Source organism: Vulpes lagopus, chromosome 2 (assembly GCF_018345385.1).
Source record: "Vulpes lagopus strain Blue_001 chromosome 2, ASM1834538v1, whole genome shotgun sequence".
Taxonomy (NCBI): Eukaryota; Metazoa; Chordata; class Mammalia; order Carnivora; family Canidae; genus Vulpes; species Vulpes lagopus.
Genome location: NC_054825.1, coordinates 171,056,359 through 171,082,365, shown reverse-complemented (window position 1 = coordinate 171,082,365; position 26,007 = coordinate 171,056,359). Strand labels below are relative to the sequence as shown.

The window sequence follows — 26,007 nt, the reverse complement described above, 5'->3', positions numbered from 1 at the left end:
GGGGGGGGGGGGGGTCCTGAAGGTTCTGGAAGAGCAGGCCAGAGGTCTTAGCCCATCTTCCCTATCTTTCCTTTCTTTCTCCCAGCGTCCTGGATCTCAACGCCTTCGAGAGACAGAACAAGGCAGAGGGGCTGGGCATGGTGAACGAGGATGGAACTGGTGAGGCCCTCTCTTGGGCTTCTCTCCTGGGACGTCCTCTTCCTTCCGGATGGCCCCCTCGCCCACACTGCCCAGAGCTCCCTTCCTCCCAGACACCCCCTCCCACGACCATCCCCAAGGTCCCCCCTGTGTGGTGGTCCCCAATCCTGCCTGCACATTCCTCCAGAGCCTCCCTCCTCAGGGTCCCCACCCCCGGCTGTCCCTCCGTCCTGTGTTCTCCAACCCCACCCTGCGCCCCCATCACCACACGGACCCTGCCCTCCACATGCCCCGCGTCTCCCACCCTGGTTGCTGTTCTCATTAATGTCCCTAATCCGGGTTAATTGAGTCTCCTCTTTGCCGTGTTGTGACGTGTCTAACTTTTCTGCCCCGACCCCGCCTCCTGCCTCTCCACCTCTACCTGCCCATCTTTCTCTCCCCTCTTCTTTCTCTCCCTCCGCTTTGATCCCCATTTCCTACTCTTCCTCGGTTCCGTCCGTCTCCTCATCGCTCTGATTCTCTGTGATTGTTCTCTCCGTGTTGATGTCTTCGTCCCTGACTGTGTCACTGTTTTTCCGTGTCTCTCTCTGTCTCCTTCCTGTCTCTCTTTTTCCCTCTTTTCTCCTGCTTCCTCCTCCCATCCTGTTGGCTGCCCCAGTCATCAACCGCCAGAACGGTAATTCCCCCAGCCCATTCCCTCTTGCTGTGCTACCGCGCCCCCCTCCCTTCTAACCCCCAAGCACCCCCTCCACCTGGGGGCTGAGGATCTGGGACATCCAGGGTGGCAGGGCCCCTTCCGTGAGGCGCCAGGCCCGCGCAAGGTCTTGAGCCGGAGCCCGAGATTCGGGTCCCAGGTGAGCCACTAACAACGTGGGAGACTACGCGCAAGTCTCTTACCTTCTATAAATAAGCCTGTTTCTCACTGTGTAAAAAAGAAGCTAGAGGAGCTGGCAAAGATCCCTTTCCGGCTACCTGCTCTCAGACTTCCAGACCCAGATTCGCAGTCCCGGGGTGGGGTCGTCCCCACGCGCCACCCCCCCCCCCCCCCCCCGCCTGCTCTCTGTGCCCGCGACCCCAGATTGGTCAAGGCTGCGGTTCCATCCGCCAACCGGATTGGCTGCCCCACTCCGGAGCACCCACTCCGATTGGTGCGCGTGCCCCCCCCCCCCCCCCCGCGCCTGCTCTGACTGGCCCGTCCCCGCCTCGCGGCCCTCCCTCTCTTCCCGCCCTAGAGCCCGCGGTGACTGGCTGCTTTCAGATGCCCATTCGGATTGGCCCAAGTTTGCACGCCTTCCCCTCGCATCCCCCGGATTGGCTGCTTTCAAGGCATCTGAGCCAATTGGCTGGCTGCGACCCCACGCCCTGCCCAATCCCCTCCCGCTCCGAGCCTTTGCGTGAAAGTGACTCCGATCCCCTTAATCCATTAACCCCCACTCCCACCCACCCCCCAGGCCCTGGATGGGGGCTAAGGGAGACCCCAGCAGCCTGAACCTCTGCGGGGTGGGCAGACATGCCCTGACAGCTCACAAGTGGTGACGTCAGTGGGACCCTGATGTTTAGAAAGACGCTTGAGGCCCCACCTTCATGACTCAGGGCCCTCGGGTCTTCATCTCCCGATGACTCTGAAGCCGGGACTCCCTGGTGTCGTGGATGCGCGGGGCCCTCACAGCGTCTTTGAAGTGGCGGCTGCTCCTCCCTGCGCTTTGTGCATGCGTGTGCAGTGTGCAAGGGCCCTGTGCATGCGTGTGCTCTGTCCTGGCGCGTCTGACCCCTTCTGCGCGCTGTCCCCCTCCTCCCCACCAGGAGAGAAGGTCATGGCAGATGATGAATTCACCCAAGACCTGTTTCGATTCCTGCAACTGCTCTGTGAGGGGCACAATAATGGTGAGGAAGAAGGAGTGGGGGGGAGGGGGGAGAGGAGGCCGGGGTTGCCTGAGTTCATCTCCAGGCCCTGCACCCCTTATCAGTAGTGGCCTCACCACCCACGCTTGGCCCGACTGTCCTTCATCCTTCCTTTTCAGCCATTATCAAGCCCTGTCCACCCTCCTTCCTAAATGCTTTTCTAATTTCTGCAATCTAGCCACTTTGCTACACTTGCACCTCTTCTGGCCAGGCCAAATCCCCCAAAGGCAATCCGCCCGAAACCAGTTTGCCCCCCACCCCCTGCCTCCAATCAATTTGAACAGATGAGCACTTAGCCACGTGCCTTTTTTTTTTCCACCACAGGCATTTTGTAGCAGCAGACCAAAAAGTTAAGTAGATGTGGTAGATTTCCATACTTTGGTTCTGCAAAGGGGGCAAAAACCGCATGGCATTTTAAAATGAATTTATCAGAATCACTTCTTAATTTTGCTTATAAAATACTTTGCCAAGAGGAAGGCCTTAGAGATTCTTTCCCAACCTAAACAAGAGTTTCCCCAACTTTCCTTCTGGCGCAGGCAGAGGATGTGCCAAGGATGACACAGAAAGCTAAGGAAACACATCACTGATGAGAAAATATAACCACCCGTGTTGCACACACAGCTCACACCATTAAATAATGCACAACAAACATTCTACCCAAGGCTGTTTCCTATAACAAATATGCACAGTCTCAAGGTTGAGGTTATGACACATAGCAGATGATTGTGAAACCACAGACTGCCCAGAAACTAACCTTTAGCACTAGAATGGAAGTAATTGTAAATCTAACTTCCACAGAGCTTGCACCTCGTTTGGCTGGTGTTCATTAGGTGAACTCATTTGTAAATTCCTTTCATCTTCACCCTCCTCTGTTCCACAAGGGGTACAGCGTGATCCATTGCTTTGCACTCTCAAAAGCTCTTATGTCCACAGCTGGTTTTCCTTCAAGGTTTATGAAATACCTTTGTGCCACAGGACTAGGATTTTCTCTCTTTAATTTTTAACTGAGGTAGAATCAGTCTTTGGGGCTTTGAAGGAATTTTATTCCCTGGATCTCTGATTTCTTGGAATGTTCTAATGGTTTAATTCCTCTCCCCTACCAAATTTGCAATCCCGTCCTCTGCATAAATGCGTGGGTTCATTTACTAGCCCAATCAAAGAACTATTTGAAACGGCTTTCAAATCTCAGATGCTTTGCATGTCTTGAGTATTTGGTACCATTCAAAGTAGACAAAAGGTTTGTTTCTTGTACTTGTCTATGTCCATGTTCTCAGTTGACAGTTCTCAGTTCTCTCTCTTTACAGGAGAGGGGAGCTGTGTATGTACCCATTTAGGCATGCGGGCCAATCTGAATTAACACAAAGGAGTTAGAAATGAGAGTTGAGAAGAATTGTGTACATTTGCTTATAAAATTTGAGTGTAATCTTCATCTGTAATGTACAACCAGGCAAAATGGGCATTCAGCATGAGGCAGTGATTGTGACATAGAAATTAGATGGACAGTAAAACTTTGGGAGGGGGGAACCTTTCTAGGACGGGTAAAGCCATCCTTTGCAACATGACATTGCCATAAACATTAAAAGGACTTAGCAGAAGCCTGTTTTTGTTGCCTTGATAATTTGATGATTCAGTCATTTGCCAAAGCGTGCCTCAGAATCACTTGGAGGCCTTGTTAAAATACAGACTTCTGGGCCCCATCCCTAGGATTCTGATTTAGTAGTTCTGGGGTAGAGTCCAGGAATTTGTATTTTTGAAAGGTTTCCAGGAGATGCTGCCGCTGCTGGTCCGGGGCCCACACTTTGAGAATCACTGCTCCAAAGTGCAGCTCAACCCACTCTTTAAGACCCTTTAAGAACAGCTAACGTTTATTGAACACTACATACCAGATGGCTGTCCTAAATTCGTATGCATGCCAAGGCATTAAGAACTTCCAAGAGCTCCATAAAGTAGGGTCTCTTGTGACCACCAAATTACATATGGGGGAACTGAGGCACAGTCTGTGCCACACAAAGATTTAACAACTTGTCCAAGGTCACACAGCTGGGAATCCATACAGCCCAACCCTGCTTACCTTTCCTGTCTCAGTTCAGAGGTCCCCTCCTCCAGGGAGCTTTCCCTGGCTACCTCAGTTGGGTCAGGCATCTCCTCCTCTGGGCAACTCCAGCCCCCTGGGTGTCCCACCTCACAAACCTGATCATTCTGCCCAGTATTCTTCACCACCACCCCTACCAAACAGTGGGGTTTTAAAAATTATTATTATTATGAACTTCTCAGCCACACACCAAAATAGAAAGGATGATCTCATAAGTCTCCATGTACCCATCACTCAGCTGTAACAGTTATCGGCTTTTTGCCATAGAACATTTTTAAACTAGTGGGAACCCATTCACCAATGGCCCATGAATCAGTGAATTGCAGAGGCTCACATCTTAATTCCACTGATATGTCCACGGAGCATATTTTTAAAATATTCTAAAGCCCAGGGTTCAAGCTCAGAGATTCTAATTTAATTGGCGTGGGGTGAGGCTTGAGCCTGGGGATTTTTAAAAAGTCTCCAGGTGATTTTAATCTTCAGCCAAGGTTGAGAAGTTGAGGACTACAACTGTAGTGGGTTGAAATCAGAATTCTTTTGTAGCTAACTAGACTAGCACAGGACAGAAAGTACCAGAAGATGCGGTACATATGTGGGCATGTGAAACTTGTTTCAGGTATATGTGGATATAATTTCAGGTTAAACAGGGGCACTAGGTCTCAATGTAAAATGGATTCCTTGCTGTAATTTGATGTTAGAAAAGATTGAGAAGTTACTACTCAAGAATATAAACCTCCCTAACGCAGGGACTTTATTTTCTTTTCCTGCTGTATTCCCGGGGCAGAACAGTGCCTGGCACATAGTGAATGCTCAATAAATTTGTAGTACCAAAGAGTAAGTGTACAATCTTCATCTCACATTAGCATATAGTATATGCTCAGTAAATAAATATTGAACAAATGAACAAAAGAAATGACAGATGCTTATTTCTTCTGGCTTTGGGCAGGTGCTCAATAAGTATTTGTTGGGTAAATGAATGAATGAATAACCAATCTTCAGTCTTCCCCAGCACATAATAGACATTCAATAAAAAGTTTTGGAAACAAATGGAAGACTGAATCTCCATTTTCCCGTGCTATACTGTAGGTACTCAAGAGACATATTTGGGGGGAAGAGAATGAATAAATGACTGGCCCTCCACCATATCCAGCATGTATTAGGCCCTCGATAAATTGTTACTATATAAATGAATAAATGATCCTCACCTTCCTCGGACACACAGTAGGTACTGGATAAAGACTAAATAAATAACGATGATGATGATATGCCTTTGGCATACAACAGGCACTCAATAAACACTCATCGCATGAATGAATAAATGACCCGCTGTCCACCTCCCCTAACACCACTGTAGACTCTCGATGAACGAATGACTTTTCATCTCCCCAGATTTCCAAAACTACCTACGGACACAAACAGGGAACACGACCACTATTAACATCATCATCTGCACGGTAGACTACCTCCTGCGGCTGCAGGTGAGGATGTGAGCCGTCCAGGTGTGACCTGGTGGGGGCCTGTGGGGCCCTGGTCGGCCCCAGCGCCCCTTCACCCCCTGTCGCCCCACCCCGCACCCCAGGAGTCCATCAGCGACTTCTACTGGTACTACTCCGGCAAGGATGTCATTGAGGAGCAGGGCAAGAGGAACTTTTCCAAGGCCATGTCGGTCGCTAAGCAGGTGTTCAACAGCCTCACTGAGTACATCCAGGTACGGTCCGCCGGCTGGGGCGGGCAAGGCGGCCCCCCCGCACCCCGCAGCCCACCTGGCTCTCACCGAAGCCCTCTGTCCCCCCCGCCCCAGGGCCCCTGCACCGGGAACCAGCAGAGCCTGGCGCACAGCCGCCTCTGGGACGCCGTGGTGGGATTCCTGCACGTGTTTGCGCACATGATGATGAAGCTCGCTCAGGTGCGGGCCCCTCCGCTCTCCCTCCAGCCGTTTCGGGGCATCCCCCAAGTGGCCCGTTCCCAACTCACTTTCGCACCCAAGTCCTCGCGGCATGTTCCAGACCAGTTCCCTCGCGGTGGCCAAATCCATCTTTCCCTCTGGATTGGCTCTGCATGGCCCCGCCTCCTCCTCTGCCACCACCAATCGGCTGGCTTCCCGTCCACACTTCCATTGGTCCGATGTGTAGGCCCCGCCCCCTCCGACCCGGAGCCCCTCTATGATTGGTTGGTGTTCCTAATCCGACGCCCCGGGGATAGAAAGCGGGCAGCTTTCTAGATCAGGGGCTGGGGCTTGAAGGAATGTTCTGTTTCTTGATTCGGCCCGCGGCAGATGACGCCCATCTCGGGCATCCATGATGTAAGGTCCCTGTCGAGTCCTCCCACTTCTAGAATCCTGTGCTCCCCCCCCCCCCCCCCCGACCCCTGTGCAGCCTGGTCGGTGTCTCGCCTTGTCCGTTTGCTCTGCTTCTGTCTGGTCTACACATCCAAGGCTGCACCGTCCACATCCTGAACGTCGTAGGTGCCGCAGCTCCCCAGCAGATGGCGCTACCCTGCATGCTGAACTCTAATTGCCCAGCAGGAAGCGTCTGGAGGAAGGAGGGAGCCTCTTTCTAGCTACTCAGAGCTGCCACCGGGGCTGGAGGAATCCTGTCCGGTGTCCTCTGGAGTGCAACTTGGAATGCCACTCCGCAGTGTCAGTGCATTCGAAGTTGTGTCGGTGGTGTGACCTTAAAAGTCTAGAGAATATTGGTATTTTAGTGTAGAGCTTCCAATCCTGCAGTGTTAATTCGTTAGCCAAGGACTAGGGCTGGGGTGCGTGGGCGAAATCCAATGCAAAGTGGTGGCTTGAGGTGGGGGCGGGAGGGGAAGAATTTATCAGTTCACAGCAGAGATCCAGGGGCCCTAGAATGATGTCAGCACAAACGCCTGTCCTCTCTCTGGCTTCATTCTCAAGCAGGCTCTCATACTGGCTGGAAAAATGGTGCCCCACGGGTCTGTGCACCCCACTAACAAATCCAGAGGGCAGGGAACCCCTCTTTTATGAGACTTCGGACCTGCGATTCTCAGAGTGGACTGTTGGGGTCACATGCTCACCCCTGAGCCAATCGGCGTGGCCAGGGGAAAGAGCTCTGATTGGCCAGATCTGGTCATCTACCCCCTCCACCCCCAAACCAGGAAAGTGGGGTTAGCCGTGCATGTGTGATTGTCACGCGAAGCAGGGTGCTGGCTCAGGCATCACCTGCAGACACACACCACAGGCACCCACCCAGATTAGGATCTTGAGATTCTGGTATATTGGGATCTTAGAGTCAGAATGCCGAGTTTGGAACTGTGTAAGAATTAGAATCAGCACCCCCAGAAGGAGCATCACTGGGGTAGAGGAGCTTTACATGCCCTTTGTCTGGTATCCTTCCCCCTTCTCCATTATATTAGGTAGAACCAGATGAAATGACCACTCGGTGGTCAAAAATGCTTGCATATTGACAAGTTTTACGTAGATCAACCTAATACAAATAGGGAACGTGAGGCAGGTCTCTTACCATGTAGGAAGCTTCTGTAGGCCCTACATGAAGCACTGTGACAGGGGAGGCAGTGAGCCCCCACCTTCTCCCCAGGTTGTTTACTGAAAGCCACCTGGCCAAGTCCTCCAGTCTTTCTTCTGAACCCAGCATCCAGCTTTTTCCATTGCACATTCATTCAACAAACATGTGTCAAGCACCCACCACCCACGCTTCTGCTTTCCCAGCCCCCTCATCTGCCAGCTCTTGCTCCCACATATCACTTGTTGAGCCCGCTTCCCCAAAGTGCCAACCCCACCCCCACAATCTTGTCTCTCTGCCCCTTCCCCTGCTTCCGAGGAACATGTCTGGACTCGGGTCCCCTCGGAGGTAAGAGGAGAGTAAGAAGGGGTCTCAGGCCCTGAAGGTGGCTGGGGAGGGGTAGAAACAGATGGAGGTGGGGGAGGCATCTCTACAGAGACCAGTCATCACATAACCGGGGTGTGGGGTCTCTAGGACTCCAGCCAGATCGAGCTGCTGAAGGAGCTGCTGGATCTACAGAAGGACATGGTGGTGATGCTGCTGTCACTACTAGAAGGTAAACACCCAGCAGGTGGGAGGCAGGGTAAAGACAGGGAATGGCCCTCAGACCCAGAGACCCTAACTTCAACTTCATCTGACATCGTGTCAGAGTCAAATGGGTTGGTGAAGGGGTCACAGTAACAAGCTCAGCAAATATGTATTGAGCACTTACTATATACCAGGCCCTGCCTGTACGTACCTTAGTTTATTGAATCCCAAGAGAGGGATCCCTGGGCGGCGCAGCTGTTTAGCGCCTGCCTTTGGCCCAGGGTGCAATCCTGGAGCCCCGGGATCGAATCCCACGTCTGGCTCCCGGTGCATGGAGCCTGCTTCTCCCTCTGCCTGTGTCTCTGCCTCTCTCTCTCTCTCTCTGTGACTATCATAAATAAGTAGAAATTTTAAAAAAATCCCAAGAGAAATCCTAATAAGGTGGGTGGCCCCGATGCTTTTTAAAGTTTATATACCTAATAGTTATTGATGTATTTATTTGTTCAGTGGGTCAGTTTTTGCTGCCTAATGAGTGTCTCAAAGCTTAGTGATCTAAGTGATTTAAAACAGCCATAAGTTATTGCTAATTAATAAGACAATTTGGGGCACCTGAGTGGGTCAGTCGGTTAAGCATCCAGCTCTTGATTTCAGCTCAGGTCATGATTTCAGGGTTGTGGGATAGAACCCGGTGTGGGGCTCCACGCTCAGCGGGGAGTCTCCTGGAGAGTCTCTCTCTCTCTCTCTCTCTCTCTCTCTCTCTCTCTCTCTCTCCCTCTCTCTCTCCCCCTCTCCCCCAAAATATATAAAGAAATATTTTTAAAAATAAAAATCTATATAAATATATAAAATTGAAGGGTACAAAAAGAAGCTGGAGCCAGTTTGCTGTAGACTGGGGTGGGATCCCACTTTACCACAGTCTCCACTTCTCCCTGCTGTCTTTACTTTGGCCCTACCTGGCTCACCTCTGGACCTGCTTGGCCTCAGAGGACTAGCAGAAGGCTTGAGCATGTGAGATCTGAGGTCATGCATCTCTGGCTTCAAATCCTCCTCATCCCCTTGCTGGCTCAGTAACCCTGAGCGTGTGACCTTCTCTGAGTCACTGCCTCTTCATCTGCACACAAGGACAGTAACAGCCCTCCCCTGCTAGGGTGAGGGCACAGCCCTGGGCACGGCCTCCGGGACCTGCTGGTACCTTCTGGCAGTGTTATCTTTATTGATGCCCCCCCCCCCCCGCTCTCAGGGAGGTGGACCAGGTGGACCAGCCAGGTCCACACCTGATGCTGATGCAGGTCAGGAAACGAGCCGTGTCCTTGGAGGGGAGGCGTGGGAGCTGGCCAGGGAAGCTTCCACCAGCACAGTGGATCCTGGGGGCTCCCGAGCCGGAGAAGGAGGCAAATGAGGTGGGGCTCCAGAAAGGAGGCTTTGCCAGGCCACACTGACCAGGCCCCTGCCCACAGGGAACGTGGTGAACGGCATGATTGCCCGGCAGATGGTGGACATGCTCGTGGAATCCTCGTCCAATGTGGAGATGATCCTCAAGTTCTTCGACATGTTCCTAAAACTCAAGGACATCGTGGGCTCTGAGGCCTTCCAGGACTACGTCACTGATCCCCGTGGCCTCATCTCCAAGAAGGACTTCCAGAAGGTGAGTGCTGGAAGGCAAGGTGGGGTGCAAGCGGCAGTCCTGCCCTGCCTGGCTGCCTGCCTTGGGCAAGACTTCTCTGTGAGCCTCAGCCTCTTTACCTGTAAAATGGGGATAACACCATCTTTGGGGTTATCTTGAAGGTGAAATGCATCAACACAGGTGAGAACCTTTATTTCTATTATCATTATTCATAGTCATAGTATTATCATCGTTACAGATAACAGTTATTCAGCTGATAAACATTTCCTGGATTTCTCCTCTCTGCTGAGCCCTCTGCTGGTACCAGGGACATGGCAATGACCGAGACAGGCACAGTCCTGACTTCATGGGGCTTATAGTCTAACGGGAGAGGCAGCTACTGATGACCATTATAGGTCAAATAATGAGGCTTTTAGGAGGGAAGTGCAGGAACCGGCTTTATGCAGGAGCCCCCTCATCTGCCTCTGTCAATCCTCCCAGCCCAGCTCTGCCCTCAGTCCCTACAGCACCCAGGGTGAGTCACTCGTCTGCTCTGTGCCTCAGTTTATCCCTCCGAGAAGTGGGACTAGGATAGTAACATTAACTGTCTCCCAGGACTGCTGTGAGGCGGACAGTGTGTGGACAGTGCCTGGGACACAGGAGCACTCAAGACATGCTCCCTACTATCATTCCTGCCGGATCGCCCCCCTTACCACTTTGTTAACTGGTTTTTCTTTTTTAAGATAACTCATGGCCTATAGAGAAGCTGCGAGAACAATACATAGACTCTCTGATCACCTTTTCACCCAGATGGCCCAGAAGTGCACTTTTTCCCACATTTGCTCTACCATGATTCTCCCTTTCTTCTTCAGTGTGTTTCTCCCGAGAACAAGTTCATTCCCTCCCGTAACCACAGGACAACTGTGCAAGTCAAGAGCTGAGCATCAGTATGACTCTGCTCTCTCCAGATCTTAATTGAGTTTCCACTTAGGGAAGACATTGTTTTCCCTGCTAAGGAACCCGATCCAGGGTCAGGGACCACCTTTAGACACTATGTCTCTTTAGCCTCCTTCAATCCCGAACCTTTCCTCGATCTGTCCTCATCTTTCATGACTTTGACATTTTTGAAGAATAGAGGCCAGTTTTCTCGAAGAGGTTTCAGACTGTGGGTTTGCCTGAGTTTTCCCCATGGCTCCATTCAGGTTGTACGTCTTTGGCAGGAGTATCACGGAAGTGATGTGTCCTCAGTGCGTCCTATCAGGTGGCATGCCGCGTTGGGTCTTCCATCGCTGTTGGCTTTAGCTTGGCTCACTTGGTTCAGGTGGTGTTTTGCAGGGTCTCCGCTGCAGAGGTGCCATCATTCCCTTTAATATCCTGTAGGATGTGCTTTGAGACAATGTAAATATTCTGCTCCCCTTCTCGGGCATTGCCATGTCCCTGGTACCTGGGTGGCGTCCACTGGTGATTCTTCCTGAAACAATGAATACTGTGGTAGTTGACAGATGGTGGTATTCTTATTTTTTTCCCTTTTTTATTCTTTTCTAACTTTTTAAAAGATTTTATTTATTTATTTGAGAGAGAGAGCACAGGAGCGGGGAGGGGGGCAGAGGGAGAACTAGACTCCCTGCTGAGCAGGGAGCCTGGCATGGGGCTCAATCCCAGGACCCTGGCATCATGACCCGAGCTGAAGGCAGATACTCAACTGACTGAGCCACCCAGGTATCCCTCTTTTTAACATTTTTTAGGGATTTTATTTATTTATTCATGAGAGACAGAGACAGAGAGAGAGAGGCAGAGGGAGAAGCAGGCTCCATGCAGGGAGCCTGACATGGAACTTGATCCTGGGACTCCAGTATCACGCCCTGAGCCAAAAGCAGATGCTCAACCACTGAGCGACCCAGTGCTTCAGATGCCTCAAAAGAGGCATCCCTCTTTTTTAATTTTTTAAACTTTTTTTTTCTTTTTTTAGAGAGAAAAGGAGGGGAGAAGGGTAGGGGGGAGAGAGAGAATCCTAAACAGACTCCATGTCCAGTACAGAGCCCAACATGGGGCTCCATCCCATGACCCTGAGATCATGACCTGAGCCAAAAACAAGAGTGTAATGAATGCTTAACTGACTGAGCCACCCAGGTGCCCCAACAGGTGGTGGTTTCCTAACTTCACCATACCCTTTACCTTTATTAGGTACCATTTTGCTATATTTGTCCATCCATTTATTTTTATGTATGAATATAGACTCATGCCTTCTTATTTTTTTAAGCCTTCTTATTTTAATCTAGGAGTTGCAACTGCTGCTGCCCATTTAAGAAGTCATTTAAATAAGTTCAGGGTCTCCTCAGTTAAAAATAAGGTGTCCCCAACCTTCCAGGTGTCCCAAGAGCCTCCCTGTGTCTCTCCCTCTTCTCAACCATGCCTCCTGAGGGCTGAGTACCTCTGCTCACTCCTTTCTCACCTCCCACCCTGTCCCTGACTCAGAGCTTGCTGGCTTAGAGTCTCTGTCACTCTCCTAAAACTACCCTGACCAAAGAGGTCAGTGACCTCTTCACCCCTGAACCCTCTCCTCTGTTGTCTTAATATCATTTGCCACTGTCTGTCATTTCCTCCCCTCTGCAATGTCTGCTTCCCTGGGTGTCTGTGTCATGCCCTCATGGGACCCCCCCTCCACCTTCCCTGCCAGCCTCTCCTGGTCTCTTCATTGTTGCTCCTCCTGAGCCCTCCACCTACCAGAAGAAGAGCTGATCTTGATCATGTTCTCACTCTGTGCCAGGTCCCATGTGCAAATAAATTAGGTCATGTTGTCCTTAACAGCAACCCTAAGTGGTAAGAACTATTTTTTATTCTCATTTACAGAAGTGGAAACTGAGGCACAGGGAGGTGAAGTGACATGCTCAGGGTCACGCAGCTAATAAGTGACAAAGCTGGGATTAGAACTTGGACAGTAGGGGATCCCTGGGTGGCTCAGGGGTTTGGTGCCTGCCTTTAGCCCAGGGCGTAATCCTGGAGTCCCGGGATCAGTCCTACATCGGGCTCCCTGCATGGAGCCTGCTTCTCCTCTGCCTGTGTCTCTGCCTCTCTCTCTCTCTCTCTCTCTCTCTCTCTCTGTCTCTCATGAATAAATAAACTCTTAAAAAAAAAAAAAGAACTTGGACAGCCTGGCTCCAGATTCAACCATTGACCTAGTCCAATAAATTGTCGGTGAACATTACCTGGGTCCCAGGCCCTGGCTGAAAGTCCCAGCCCTACTCTCGAGAGTGGCAGGTTTAGGGAGAGAATCTCAGTGAGCTGGGGAGCCGAAAAGCAACACACAGGAACTAAAAGACACATCATTCATAATTTTTCAATGATTCTTCCCAGAAAGGGAAACTATCAACAAAATGAAAAGGCAATTTATGGAATGGGAGAAAATATTTGCAAACCACAGCTATGATAAGGGGCTAATATCTGGAACATGCAAGGAATACACAATAGCAAAAAAACCCCAATAACCTAACTTTTATTTTTTTAAGATTTTATTTATTTATTCATGAGAGACACACAGAGACATAGGCAGAGGCAGGGAAGCTCCCCAAGGGGAGGCTGATGTGGGACTCGATCCCAGGACCCAGGATCACAACCTGAGCCAAAGGGAGACACTCAACCATTGAGCCACCCACGTGCCCATAATCTAACTTTTATTTTTTTAAAAAAATTTATTTATGATAGTCACACACACAGAGAGAGAGAGAGAGAGGTAGAGACACAGGCAGAGGGAGAAGCAGGCTCCATGCACCGGGAGCCCGACGTGGGATTCGATCCCGGGCCAAAGGCAGGCACCAAACCGCTGCACCACCCAGGGATCCCCCATAATCTAACTTTTAAATGAACAGAGGACCTGAATAGATATTTTTCAGGAGATGTACAAATGGTCAACAGGTACATGAAGAGGTGCTTGAGCGGCACAGTCGGTTAAGTGTCTGACTGTTGATATCAGATCAGGTCTCAAACTTAGGGCTGTGAGTTCGAGCCCCACATTGGGCTCCACACTGGGCATGGAGCCTTCTTAAAAAATAAATAAATAGGGGCACCTGGGTGGCTCAGTCGATGCCTTCAGCTCAGGGTGTGATCCTGGAGTCCTGGGATCGAGTCCCACATCAGGCTCCCTGCAGGGAGCCTGCTTCTCCCTCTGCCTGTGTCTCTGCCTCTCTCTGTGTATCTCTCATGAATAAATAAATAAAATCTTTTTTAAAAAATAAATAAATAAAGGGTGCCTCGACATCATTCATCATCAGGGAGATGCAAATCACACCCACAATGAGATACTACTGCACACCTGTCCTCACAGAGATAGACAAGAGATAACAAGTGTGGGCGAAGATCTAGAGAGAAAGGAACCCTTGTGCACCCTGGTGAGAATGTAAATTGGTGCAGCCACTAAGGAGAACAGTATGGAAGGATCCTCAAGAAATTAAAAATAGAACTGACATAGGATCCAGTGGTGCCACTTCGAGGTATATATCCAGAGGTAATAAAACCATTATCTCAAAGAGATGTCTGTGCTCCCATATCATTACAGCATTATTGACCGGAGCCGGGGTATGGAAATAACCTATGAATGTGATATATAATAGAATATCATTCTGCCTTTAAAAAGACGGAAATCTTGTCTCTTGCAACAACACGGATGAACCAGGAGGGCATTATGCTAAGTGAAATAAGCCAGAAACAGAAAGACAAATACCGCACACCATCACTTACATGTGGAATCTTAAAAAAAAAAAAAAAAAAAAAAGTCGAACTGGTAGAAACAGAGAATAGAAAAGTGAGTGGTGTGAAGGGCTCGGGGGTGGAGGAGATAGGGTAAGGTTGGTAAATGCTGAGTTATAAGATGAATTGAAAAAATGAAATGGGTAGAGATCCCTCCCGACTGTTCAGAGCTTCACACATAACAAGATTTGATGTCACATGCACAACGGTTTGTAGCTCAATATCTCTGTTTCACAAAGTTACAATCTGTAACTTGAAAAAGTGCTGTTTTATTTTGCAATAAATAATACAACCACATGATTTAAAAAGCAAAATGTAACAAGGTATGAAGTGCAGAGTCTCACTCCCACTGCTTTCTCAGCCTACTCCCCCTCCCTCCCCACTGCTGTGAGTAGCATTAATTTCCTTCATATCCTTGCATCGTTTTGGGTTTTTTTTTTTTCTTCCAGATTTTATTTTCCTCCTCTCTTGCATAACAGGCAGTGAACTACATACACTGGTCTATATCAATTAATATATTCTGGAGAGGGACAACTGGGTGGCTCAGTGGTTGAGTATCTGCCTTTGACTCAGGTCATGATCCCGGAGTCCTGGGATCGAGTCCCACATCGGGCTCCCTGCATGGAGCCTGCTTCTCCCTCTGCCTATGTCTCTGTCTCTCTGTGTCTCTCATGAATAAATAAATAAAATCTTTTAAAAATAATAATATATTCTGGAGATCAGGGAGTGATCTCATTCTTTTTGTACAGGTGCCCAGCTTTCCATTTTCAGTATATTTTGATGATTCTTTTCTGACAGACACTTGCTTCATTCCTAGTCTTTTGGTTTTACAACTCATGGATAGTTGTGCAAGTTGTGCATTGTACAGAGGTACAGTTTTTAGCACAGATATTGTAACTTTGTGCTGCAGATTTCCAGCAGGTGGGACTAAGTGTGCTGAGGAAGGCTCCATTTGGACCACTAGCAATGCTGGCTACAACAAATACTCTTACACATATATCATTCTTTATGTGCAGTTTTATCTAAGAAGACACTTCCAAAAGCGGGATTTCTGGGTTAAAGAGCAAATGCATTTGTCGTTTGGAAAAATTCTGCCCTCTGTTTTTCCCTCTCATTAGCAGCATGTGAGAGTACCTGTTTCCCCACAGCCTCGCCACCAGACCGCACTGTCAAATATTTGGACCTTTGCCAATCTGATAGGTGAAAAACAATATTGCTGTGCAGCTTAAATTCACATTCCTCCTGGTATGGGCGCAGTGAAGCATCTTTTTATGGTATTTCTTTCATATTACCTGTTCAGTGAACTGACCATGTCCTTGGCTTCTTTTTCTATTGGGCTGTTGATATTTTTCTTCTTGATTTTTAAGAGCTCTTTATGTATCCGGATGATTATAACTTTGTTAGTGATAGGAGTTGCACCTAGGTTTCCTAGTTCATTTTTTGTCTTTTGACTTTGTTTATGGTGTTATAATATATTTTTGACTATGTGGAATACTTTGATTTTCATGTAGAAAGTCATTTAAAATATTTAATTTATTTTTAATGAAATAGGTAATACAAGGGTACATTCTTCTTGTAAAGAAACTCAGAACTTATCACTATGGTTGAGGTCACTTTTGGCCCCCACCCCCAACCCTGTTCTCATCCCACCTTTCCAAAGACTGCCACTGTCATCCACTTTGGTGTACATCTCTCCAGATGTTTATTTCTTTTCTTTTTTAAAAATATGTTATTTAGGGGATCCCTGGGTGGCTCAGTGGTTTAGCGCCTGCCTTTGGCCTGGGGCACGATCCTGGAGTCCTGGGATTGAGTCCGGCATTGGGCTCCCGGCATGGAGCCTGCTTCTCCCTCCTCCTGTGTCTCTGCCTCTCTCTCTCTCTCTCTCTCTCTCTGTCTATCTAAATAAATAAATAAATAAATAAATAAATAAATAAATAAATCTTTTTAAAAAAAAGATGTTATTTATTCATGAGAGACACACAGAGAGAGGCAGAGACACAGGCAGAGGGAGAAGCAGGGTCCCTCGGGGAGCCCAATGTGAGACTGGATCCCAGGACCCCGGGATCATGATCTGAGCTGAAGGCGGATGCTCAACCACTGAGTCACCCAGATGTCCCTCCAGGTGTTTATTTCTGCATTTCTGTCCATAGATAGATCTGCATTTTGAAAATATAGCATTGTTTGGGGCACCTGGGTGGGGGTGATATATATATATAGCATATAAACCATAAAAACAATGCTATATATATTTTTAAGCAATGATATATATATATCACCTATATTATATATATGTATCGCCTGTATATGTCACCTATATATATATGTATATATATAGCATTGTTTTATGGTTTCCCCAAGTCCGTCATGGTAGACAGAGTTTACACTTTGCAGAGCATATCTTCATTAAAAAGTACTTTGCAGATCCTAAAATATCTACTACAGTTTAGAAGCCCTCTTTGGTGGCTGAAGACACATTTCAGGCTATTCACTTATTCTTGGTCAGTACTGTTTTGAGGATCCCCCCTCTTTTTTTTCAGACTGCAAATATTTTTGTATGTATCTTGAAAGGCCATCCATCTAAAATGTATAATTCAGTGGCAGGTTTTTTAGGCATATCCACAGAATTGTGCAACTATAACTACAATCTAACTTTAGAACATTTTAATCACCCCAAAAAAGAAACCCTGTGCCCTTCAGCAGTCACTTCCCATTTCCCCCATCCAGGCCCCTGGCAACTGCTAATCTACTTTCTGCCTCTATAGATTTGCCTATTCTGGACACTTTGTATAAATGGAATTGTCTAGTAGATGATCTTCAAAAGGCTTTTCTTTTATAAGGAAAATTACTTTTCCTTTTGTAATAACAAATCACAATGTCATTATCACTCCTAACCAAAAAGGGAATAAAAACAAAACTGAAAGTATCCACAAATTCTTTGAATCACCAAATATTTAGTCAATGTTCACATTTCCAAACCTCAGAAATTTCGCTTATAATTTAAAAAAATATTTTCTCAGGGCATCTGGGTGGCTCAGTTGGTTGAGAGTCTACTCTTGGTTTCAGCTCAGGTCATGGTCTCAGGGTAGTGAGATCGAGCCCTGAGCCAGACTCTGCCATGGGAATGGAGCCTGCTTAAGGTTCTCTCTCCCTCTCCCTCTTCCTCCCTGTTCCCTCCAACCCTACTCTCCAATAAATAGGGGCACCTGGGTGGCTCAGTCTGTTAAGCAGTCAACTCTTGATTTCGGTTCAGGTCATGATCTCAGGGTCCTGGGATGGAGCCCAGTGTGAGTCTCCACACTCCATACTCCATGGACTATGCTTGTTCCTCTCTCTCTGCTCCTCCTCTGGCTCTCACTCTCTCTCAAGTAAATAAATGAATAAATATCTTTTTAAAAATAAATAAATCTTAAAAAATAAAAAATGTTTTCCAAACCAAGATCCAAACAGGGTCCACCCATTGCAATTGGCTGATATTTCTTTAAACCTCCTTGTATCAACTGCTTCCCATCTAGCACTTTTCCTTTACCTTGTAGTTGATCTGCTGGAGACCCAGGTTTTTGGCTCCTATAGAGGAGCACTCTCTGATAGAAATACAATGTGAGCAGGGCGCCTGGAGGGCTCAGTTGGTAGAACCTATAGCCCTCCATCTCAGGATTCTGAGTTTCAGCCCCACCTTGGGGATAGAATTTACTTTTAAAAAACTAGAAATGCAGGGGAACCTGGGTGGCTCAGTGGTTGAGCATCTGTCTTCGTGATCCCAGGGTCCTGGGATTGAGTCCCTCATCGGGCTCCTAGCATGGAGCCTGCTTCTCCCTCTGCCTGTGTCTCTGCCTCTGTGTGTGTGTCTCTCATGAATAAATAAAATCTTTTTTAAAAAATAAATTAATTAAAAAACCTATTCAACATCTTACATTCTTTTTTTCATGCTAAGTCTTTGAAATCCAGTATGCAAATCTCAATTTGCTCCAGCCTCAATTCAAGGACTTAGCAGCTCAAGTGGCCCTTGGCTCTCATTGGAAAGTGCCTGTCCTGTTTGTAGAGTTTCCCACAGTTTCTATCTGGTCTAGATAAACTTGTAGTGTCACTTAACGTGCTCCTTCTTCCCCTGTTTCCTGTAAACTGAGACTTAGAAGCCCATCAGATGCAGGTATGGGTTGGTTGGTTTGTTTTGTTGGCACATCCTCTGTGGAGATGCATACATTCAACAGGAGGCAAATCTTTTCCTGTTATTTCGCCTTTGGTTTGGTCAGCAGCTACCCATGTTCAATACCCAGACACATTAATGTACTAGAGATCACAAAATGACAATATTCTCTCCCTCTCTCTTTTTTATTTTTATTTTTTAATCTTTTTTTAAGACTTTATTTATTCGTGAGAAATGGAGAGAGAGAGAAGAGGCAGAGACACAGGCAGAGGGAGAAGCAGGCTCCATGCAGGGAAGAGCAGAGACACAGGCAGAGGGAGAAGCAGGCTCCATGCAGGGAGCCTGATACGGGACTCTGGGTCTTCAGGATCACGCCCTGGACCAAAGGCGGTGCTACACCGCTGAGCCACCCAGGCTATCCCTCCCTCTCTCTTTTTAAAAAGATATTCTCATTTCTAAGTGTTTGACCGTTTACCAAGCATTGCATGGTTTTGTAAACACAAAGCTTCATAGGATGCCCAAATGCTTTACAAATATGTGTTTCACAACATGCTTTTTGGTTTCTTTATGGTTTATTTTTTTTAAAGACTTTATTTATTCATGAGACACACACACAGAGAGAGAGAGAGAGAGAGAGAGAGAGAGGCAGAGACACAGGAAGAGGGAGAAGCAGGCTCCATGAAGAGAGCCCAATGTGGGACTCGATCCTGGGACTCGAGGATCACTCCCTGAGCCAAAGGCAGACACTCAACTGCTGAGCCACCCAGGTGACCCATCTTTATGGTTTAAAAGGCAAGTTCAGGATTTAAATTTTTTTTTTAAGATTTTATTTATTTATTCGTGAGAGAGACAGAGACATAGGGAGAGGGAGAAGAAGGTTCCCCACAGGGAGCCCGATGCAGGACTCAATCTCCGGACCTGGGATCAGGCCCTGAGCTGAAGGCAGATGCTCAAACCACTGAGCCACCCAAGTGCCTCAAGTTCAGGATTAAAAGGACTTTTTAATTTTCAAAAATTATAATAAAGGGACAGACTCTTCTCTGATTTCAAGATACTTAATTCACTTGATAAGTGTGTCCTGAGCATCTACTGTGTGTAACAGCAAGTAAAACAGAGTCCCCACCATCAGAGCAGACAGCCCAGTCGGGGGTGAAAATAACTAAAGAGGGCCTCCTGGCTGGCTCAGTGGGTTAAGCATCCAACTCTTGATTTCAGCTTGGCCCATGATCAGGGTTGTGAGGTCCAGCCCCGCAGCTCTGGGCATGGAACCTGCTTAAGATTCTCTCTCTGCCCCTCCCCCTCCCTCTCTTTAAAAAATAAAAGAACTGAACAAAATAATTTCAGTTCTGAAAGGAATTTGCAGTCTGAAGGAAATAAGCAGGGTGGCATGTGAGAGAGCATGGGTAGAATAAGCCCAGTAAACTGGGTGGTTGGTGAAGGCCTTTGAGAAAAGGACATTGAAGCTGAGAGCTGAAATGTGCCACGTGGAGGTGGGGGAGGGTGTGGCATCCCAGACAAAGGGACAGCAAGTCTAAATGCTGAAAGGTGGGAACCAGAGGGACGGCAAGAGGGCCAGCATGACTGGAGAGGGCTGTTGATGGGGACAATGGGAGAGGTAAAGTGCAAGAGGGGAGGGAGGCAGCAGGCGTGCAGTGCCAGGTTGACTGCGTGGAACACTGAAATTTTTAACCTGAATGAGATGGAGCCAAGGGACGATTCTGAGCAGGGAGGGGTATGTCCTTAGATGTTTATAGGGTCCCCCTGGCCCTGTGTGGGGGAACAGACTGGGGGGCAGAGGGGGACCAGGGACAACAGGGAAGAGGTTGCTGTGAGAGTCCAGTGGGAAACAGCATGGGACAAAATCAGGGTGGGGCCAGAGAGGGGGCAGATATGTGTGGGTTCTTGATCTGTGAAAGCAGAGCTGACAGATTTGCTGATGAATCAGGTGTGGGCGGTGAGATTAAAAAAGAGGAATCAAGGATGACTCAAAGGTTTTAGCTTAAGCAGCTGGGTGGGTAGCAATGCTATTCCTGAGATGGGTAAGACAGTGGGAGGAGAGGTTTTGAAATCAAAAGTTCAGTTTGAACCATTTCCAGTTTGGGGTATAGATCCACAAAAAAAAAAAAAAAAAAAAAGTTGGGTAGGGGCTTCAGCTGTTAAGTGTCTTTATTTTGGGATTTTGGGGAGAAGTTAGGGTGAGGTGTAAACTGGACAATCATTGGTGTGGGATAGTGTCCATAGAGCCTTGGGCCTCAATGATATCTCCATGGAGAGTGTATGTCTCAAGAAAGGGGTGCAGATTCCAGGCGTGGTGCACCCAACCATTAAAATTCTGGAATAAAGGAGGACTCCAGCATAGGAAACTGATAGCAGGCAGAGAACGAGGGGGAGTGGGCATACGGACGATGACAAAGAGGGAGCTGCAAATCACAAGAGCAGAGTCCAAGACTGAATGGAGGGGATGGAGTCCCAGGCTTCCCCCTAGGGAGAGGGTCTTTTAAGAAGGGGCAGTGTCACACTGCATCATAAGGGGAGGAGGCAGGTCGGTGCACTGAGGGTAGATGGTGAGGAGTTCCTGTGTGATTATGTCTCCACATTCTGTGGTTTCTAGAGCCCTTCATGATTTGCAAAGCATGTTACTCATTTAGAAAGCATTTTGCAAAGTTCTTGGCTACAAAGCACTTTTTAGAGCCAGAAGATTTCGCTTCTGTTCATACCTCAGAGCAGCATTTCTCAAACTGCATGCTGCCATTCATCTGTGGGCCACAAAATTAATTAAGTCATGACCGGCATCCTTAAAAATAAAATAGACTAGAACACTGCAGAATGTGTTGCATAGTGAAAGTCAGAATTGTCTCATGAATCCCCTTCTTTTGAGTCACACCGTAAAATGCATTCTTACTGTGAGCGCAGTCAAAACATCTGAAAAATTGCTCAAGGGAACTTCTTGTAAAAAGTACATGGGAGAGCAATACAAGACTGTTCAATGAAAGTGTTGTCTGTAAAACAAAACAAAACAAATAAAACAACAACAAAAAGAACCCCACACAAAACCAAAAACTGGAAACAACCTAAATGTCCAGTATCAGAAGGATATATATAGTGTTAGATCTATAAAAAATACTATACAGCAGTTAAAATGAATTCATTTGATATATTTATCAACATCGATAGATATTGAAAACCTACAATCAAATGAAAAAAGCAAGTTTCAAATTATATGATTATGATAGCAATTCTTTAAAAAAAATGCACAGGATACTATGTATTTTTTTGACAAAAATGCCAGGATTTAGGTAGTAGAAGTACTGACACAGGTTTGGAAGGATATTATCAACTCCAGGATCGTGGTTACTTTGGGAGAGGGTGGGGGTGGCCAGGAGGGGAACGGACCAAAAATACACAGAAGGCTCCAATCATACCTGCAATGTTTTAGCTCTTAAATATATAGCATTAAAAAAATGTATCAGCATGAGCATTTAAATCTGGGGTGATGAGCATGATGAGCATATGGCTATTTGCAGTTGAAATTCAGAGCTCTCCCTGGTGTCAAGTGTCAATTATGTACTTGCTGGAAGGGGGTGGGGGTAGCACAAAAGGGCTTCGGGGAAGGTTTGGGGTGGGAAGTGACGTGTGTATCAGTCAGGGCCCTAGCCTCAAGGGCCTGGCCTGCAGAAGAGAGGAGTTACCTAACTTGGAGATAGAAGCAGCTGTGCGGGCAGGGCTGCAGGACTGACTTTGAGGGAGACACAGGACCAGCTCAGGGAGGAAGCGAGGGAGAGAAATGCCACAGCTCCATCCTCTTCCTGTTCCCTGACCCCAACTGGATAGACCCTGCCTACACTCTCAGCGTCCCAGAGAGCCTGTGGGGCAGCCCATAGGTGCCATCAAGCAGGGAGGGTAGACAGCAGGCCTGCAGGGCACATGGAGAGCCTAGGGGCAGCATTTCTTTTTAAATTTTATTTATTTATTTATTTATTTATTTATTTATTTATTTATTTATTTATTTATTTATGGCACACAGAGAGAGAGGCAAAGACATAGGCAGAGGGAGAAGCAGGCTCCATGCAGGGAGCCCGATGTGGGACTCAATCCCAGGACCCAGGATGGCGACCTGAGCCAAAGCCAACCACTGTGAAGCCCCCCTTTTGGGGATCCTTCACACAAAACCTCTCCCAGGAAACTGAATCCAGGACAGTCATATAGCTTGACTCCTGGGCTCTGCGCTGCCCTTTGGATATTCAAGTGATCACTAAGGTCATCTCTCAGACCACACACTCAGGCGTCCCCCGGGGGGGGGGGGGGGGGCAGCATTTCTTTACCAATTACTACACAAGTGCTGAGTCTCCTCAGTTCACATCTTGCCATCTCTGAAAAAGGAATGTGTCTTACAGGAGACGGTGACTCAGCTTTGTGGAAATACAGCCTCCTGGTATTTTATTTTATTTTATTTTATTTTATTTTATTTTATTTTAGCCTCCTGGTATTTTAATAGCTGGGACAGCCCCATCTGTGCCAACCTGCCGGGTGTCGGCCTTGGGTGCTGCTTATGATTCTGGAATTTTCTGTCGTTATGAAAAGTCCACAACTGGGGCAGCCCCGGTGGCTCGGCGGTTTAGCGCCGCCTGCAGCCCAGGGCGTGATCCTGGAGACCCTGGATCGAGTCCCACGTCGGCCTCTCTGGGTGGAGCCTGCTTCTCCCTCTGCCTGTGTCTCTATGAGTAAATAAATAAAATCTTTAAAAAGAAAAAGTCCACAACTGTTTCGAGAAGAGCACTGAGGCTCCCGGGGCCACCCCGGTGACCTCTCCCGCTCACCCCGCCCGCCCCAGGCTATGGACAGCCAGAAGCAGTTCACAGGCCCAGAGATCCAGTTCCTGCTTTCCTGCTCCGAGGCCGATGAGAACGAGATGATCAACTGCGAGGAGTTCGCCAACCGCTTCCAGGAGCCGGCCCGCGACATCGGCTTCAACGTGGCGGTGCTGCTGACCAACCTGTCGGAGCACGTGCCGCACGACCCGCGCCTGCGCAACTTCCTGGAGCTGGCCGAGAGCATCCTGGAGTACTTCCGGCCCTACCTGGGCCGCATCGAGATCATGGGCGCCTCGCGCCGCATCGAGCGGATCTACTTCGAGATCTCGGAGACCAACCGCACCCAGTGGGAGATGCCCCAGGTGGGCGGGCCTGCACGTGCATGCTCGCCTCCCCCGCTTCGGCGCACGCTCCTCGCACGCCTGGGCCCCGCGTCGTGGGTGCCCGCTTTGTGCACCCGCTGTGCGGGCCCTGGGGCCCTCGCTCCGCCCATGCAAGCCCAGGCCCGCCCCTTGCACACATGTTATGGGCCCTACTGTGCCCTTGCACGTCCCCGGGTCTCCCCACCTCTTGCAGATTTACCCCTCGCACATGCAGCAGCATCGCTGTGCCCTCACTGGCTGCTTGAACGCCATGCCTGCCACTCGCACACCCACTCCGGGAGCTCTAGCGTGTCCTTATAGTTCTGTTGCAACCACACCCACACGGTCACATACTGGAGCACATTGGTTATACATGGTTATACACCCCTTGCTCATCTGCGCTGCAGCTCCCCGTGTGCCCTCTCTTGGCTGTGGCCTACCCATGCCCTCTCTTCTGTACACTCACCTTGGGGGCTCCGGGGTGCCTTGCTATGCTGGCCTGCCCCTCACCAGTCAGCACATGGGGCTGCAAATGCTCTCTAAGGTCCTGGCACACGACGCCCACTTCTTTGGGGTTCACTCGTGGGTGTACATCCCTTGTACACTCACCCTGAAGATACAGTCCTGGCACACCACATGGTTGTCCACCCCTCACTGATTGACTCCTCCCCCACATGCCCTCTCTGGCATGCCCATGATCACCTGTGCACACTTGGACCACCCTCCTGTTCACCCACAAGAGCACCTGAGTATCGTTGGCGGCCAGGCCTACTCCTCGGCCTGATATGCGCTAACTCAGCCCGTCTCATGCCCGCCCACTAATGTCTGAATGCCTCTTACACACTCGCCCCAAGAGTGTGCTCATGTAGCCGTGACAGGCCCCCAGCCCACCTCACACTTGGCTTGCTCATAGCTCCTATTCCCTTTTCTCTGGGACTCTCAGGTGCCCCTCACACATTCAGCCTCTAGCCCTGACTCTGTTGCCCTGGTGGCCCTCCTGCTCACACACACTGCATGCCCCTTACACACACACTTCCCGTTTGTTCCTCACCTGCACATTCCTCCACATGCTCTTGCACACTGCTTCCCATCTCACACTTGTAGCCCATGAGGCTTGCACTCCCATCACCTCTTCAACAACTGGGCTGCTCATGTCTCCTTGGTGACACCTGGTTCAAGCACACTCGGGCTTACGTACTACACTGAACCCTGTCCTCATATTCTGGGTCTTACTGCACTGGCTCCCGAGTCCCCGTTGCACACTCATGCTTGCCTCACATGCACTGATGCTAGGAATCGTAGGCCCCTCCCACACTAACACTACCCTCTGGTTTGGGCCCCAGCCCCCCTGCATAGCTGCCCTGTGTGCCCATGTCCACCGTGTACACTTAAGCCCCACATGGCCACATATTGTCCAGATCCTTCTCTATTGCCACCCAATTCCTCCCTTAGTCCCTGGTGCCCTCTCACAAGGCTCTTGCACGTCAGCCCCCTCACATACTCCCAGGATCCCTCCAGACTTTGCACATTCTCCTGTGCCCCCGGGGCCCGATTGCATACTCCCCACCATCACCATCCTGGTACTCAGGATGTCTCCCACGTCCCTTCATCTACAGGAAGCCCGGGCTCACCACCCGCCCTTCACCCTCTGGCACCTGCCGTGGGAGCTCCACCCACCTCCTCCCGGTCCCCACCTCTCACGTGCTCCCCACATGCATCCTCTTTCTCTTAGTGTCCTTCCTCCAGACACCCGCCGCTGCCTGCTTGCCCCCTCCTGTTCCCACTTTCTCCTTCTGGTCAAGTCCACGCATGCGGAGTGCACCGCCCCGCTCTGCAGCCACGGAACAGCGGGCACTGTGTGGCGTTTATTAGGCACCGGGCGCTGTTGTAATCCCTGGGCATCTATGAACCCATTGAATCCGCACACCAACCCTATAACTGAGGTCCCGCTATTATCCCCCAGTTGTGGAGGGGGAAACGGAGGCCCCGGGGGTTACGTCTGAATCGCCCAGCGACTCCGCGGCAGCGGGGTTGGAGCCCAGACGGGCGGGCTGGCTGCAGGGCCTTTGCCCTCCACGCTCCATCTCTCGAAGGAGCGACCAGCATCGATTCCGGAGCAGCTTGCGGGGAATTCGAACCCCCCGTCCGCCACCCCTGGGCCTCGGCCCCCCGGGGACGTGACTTGCGAAGGCCCGAAGG

The 26,007-nt window shown here is 49.1% G+C and overlaps 1 protein-coding gene across 1 annotated transcript in view; it reads left to right on the top strand.

The window, feature by feature from the left end:
• The window catches only part of RYR1 (ryanodine receptor 1), a 119,214-nt gene that overhangs the window by 78,389 nt on the left and 14,818 nt on the right, over window positions 1–26,007 (top strand). Inside the window, 9 exon segments of the mRNA XM_041742343.1 lie at window positions 86–159; window positions 797–814; window positions 1,942–2,022; window positions 5,522–5,610; window positions 5,712–5,840; window positions 5,934–6,038; window positions 8,092–8,173; window positions 9,603–9,790; window positions 23,467–23,808. Coding sequence (XP_041598277.1) covers window positions 86–159; window positions 797–814; window positions 1,942–2,022; window positions 5,522–5,610; window positions 5,712–5,840; window positions 5,934–6,038; window positions 8,092–8,173; window positions 9,603–9,790; window positions 23,467–23,808 — 1,108 coding nt within the window.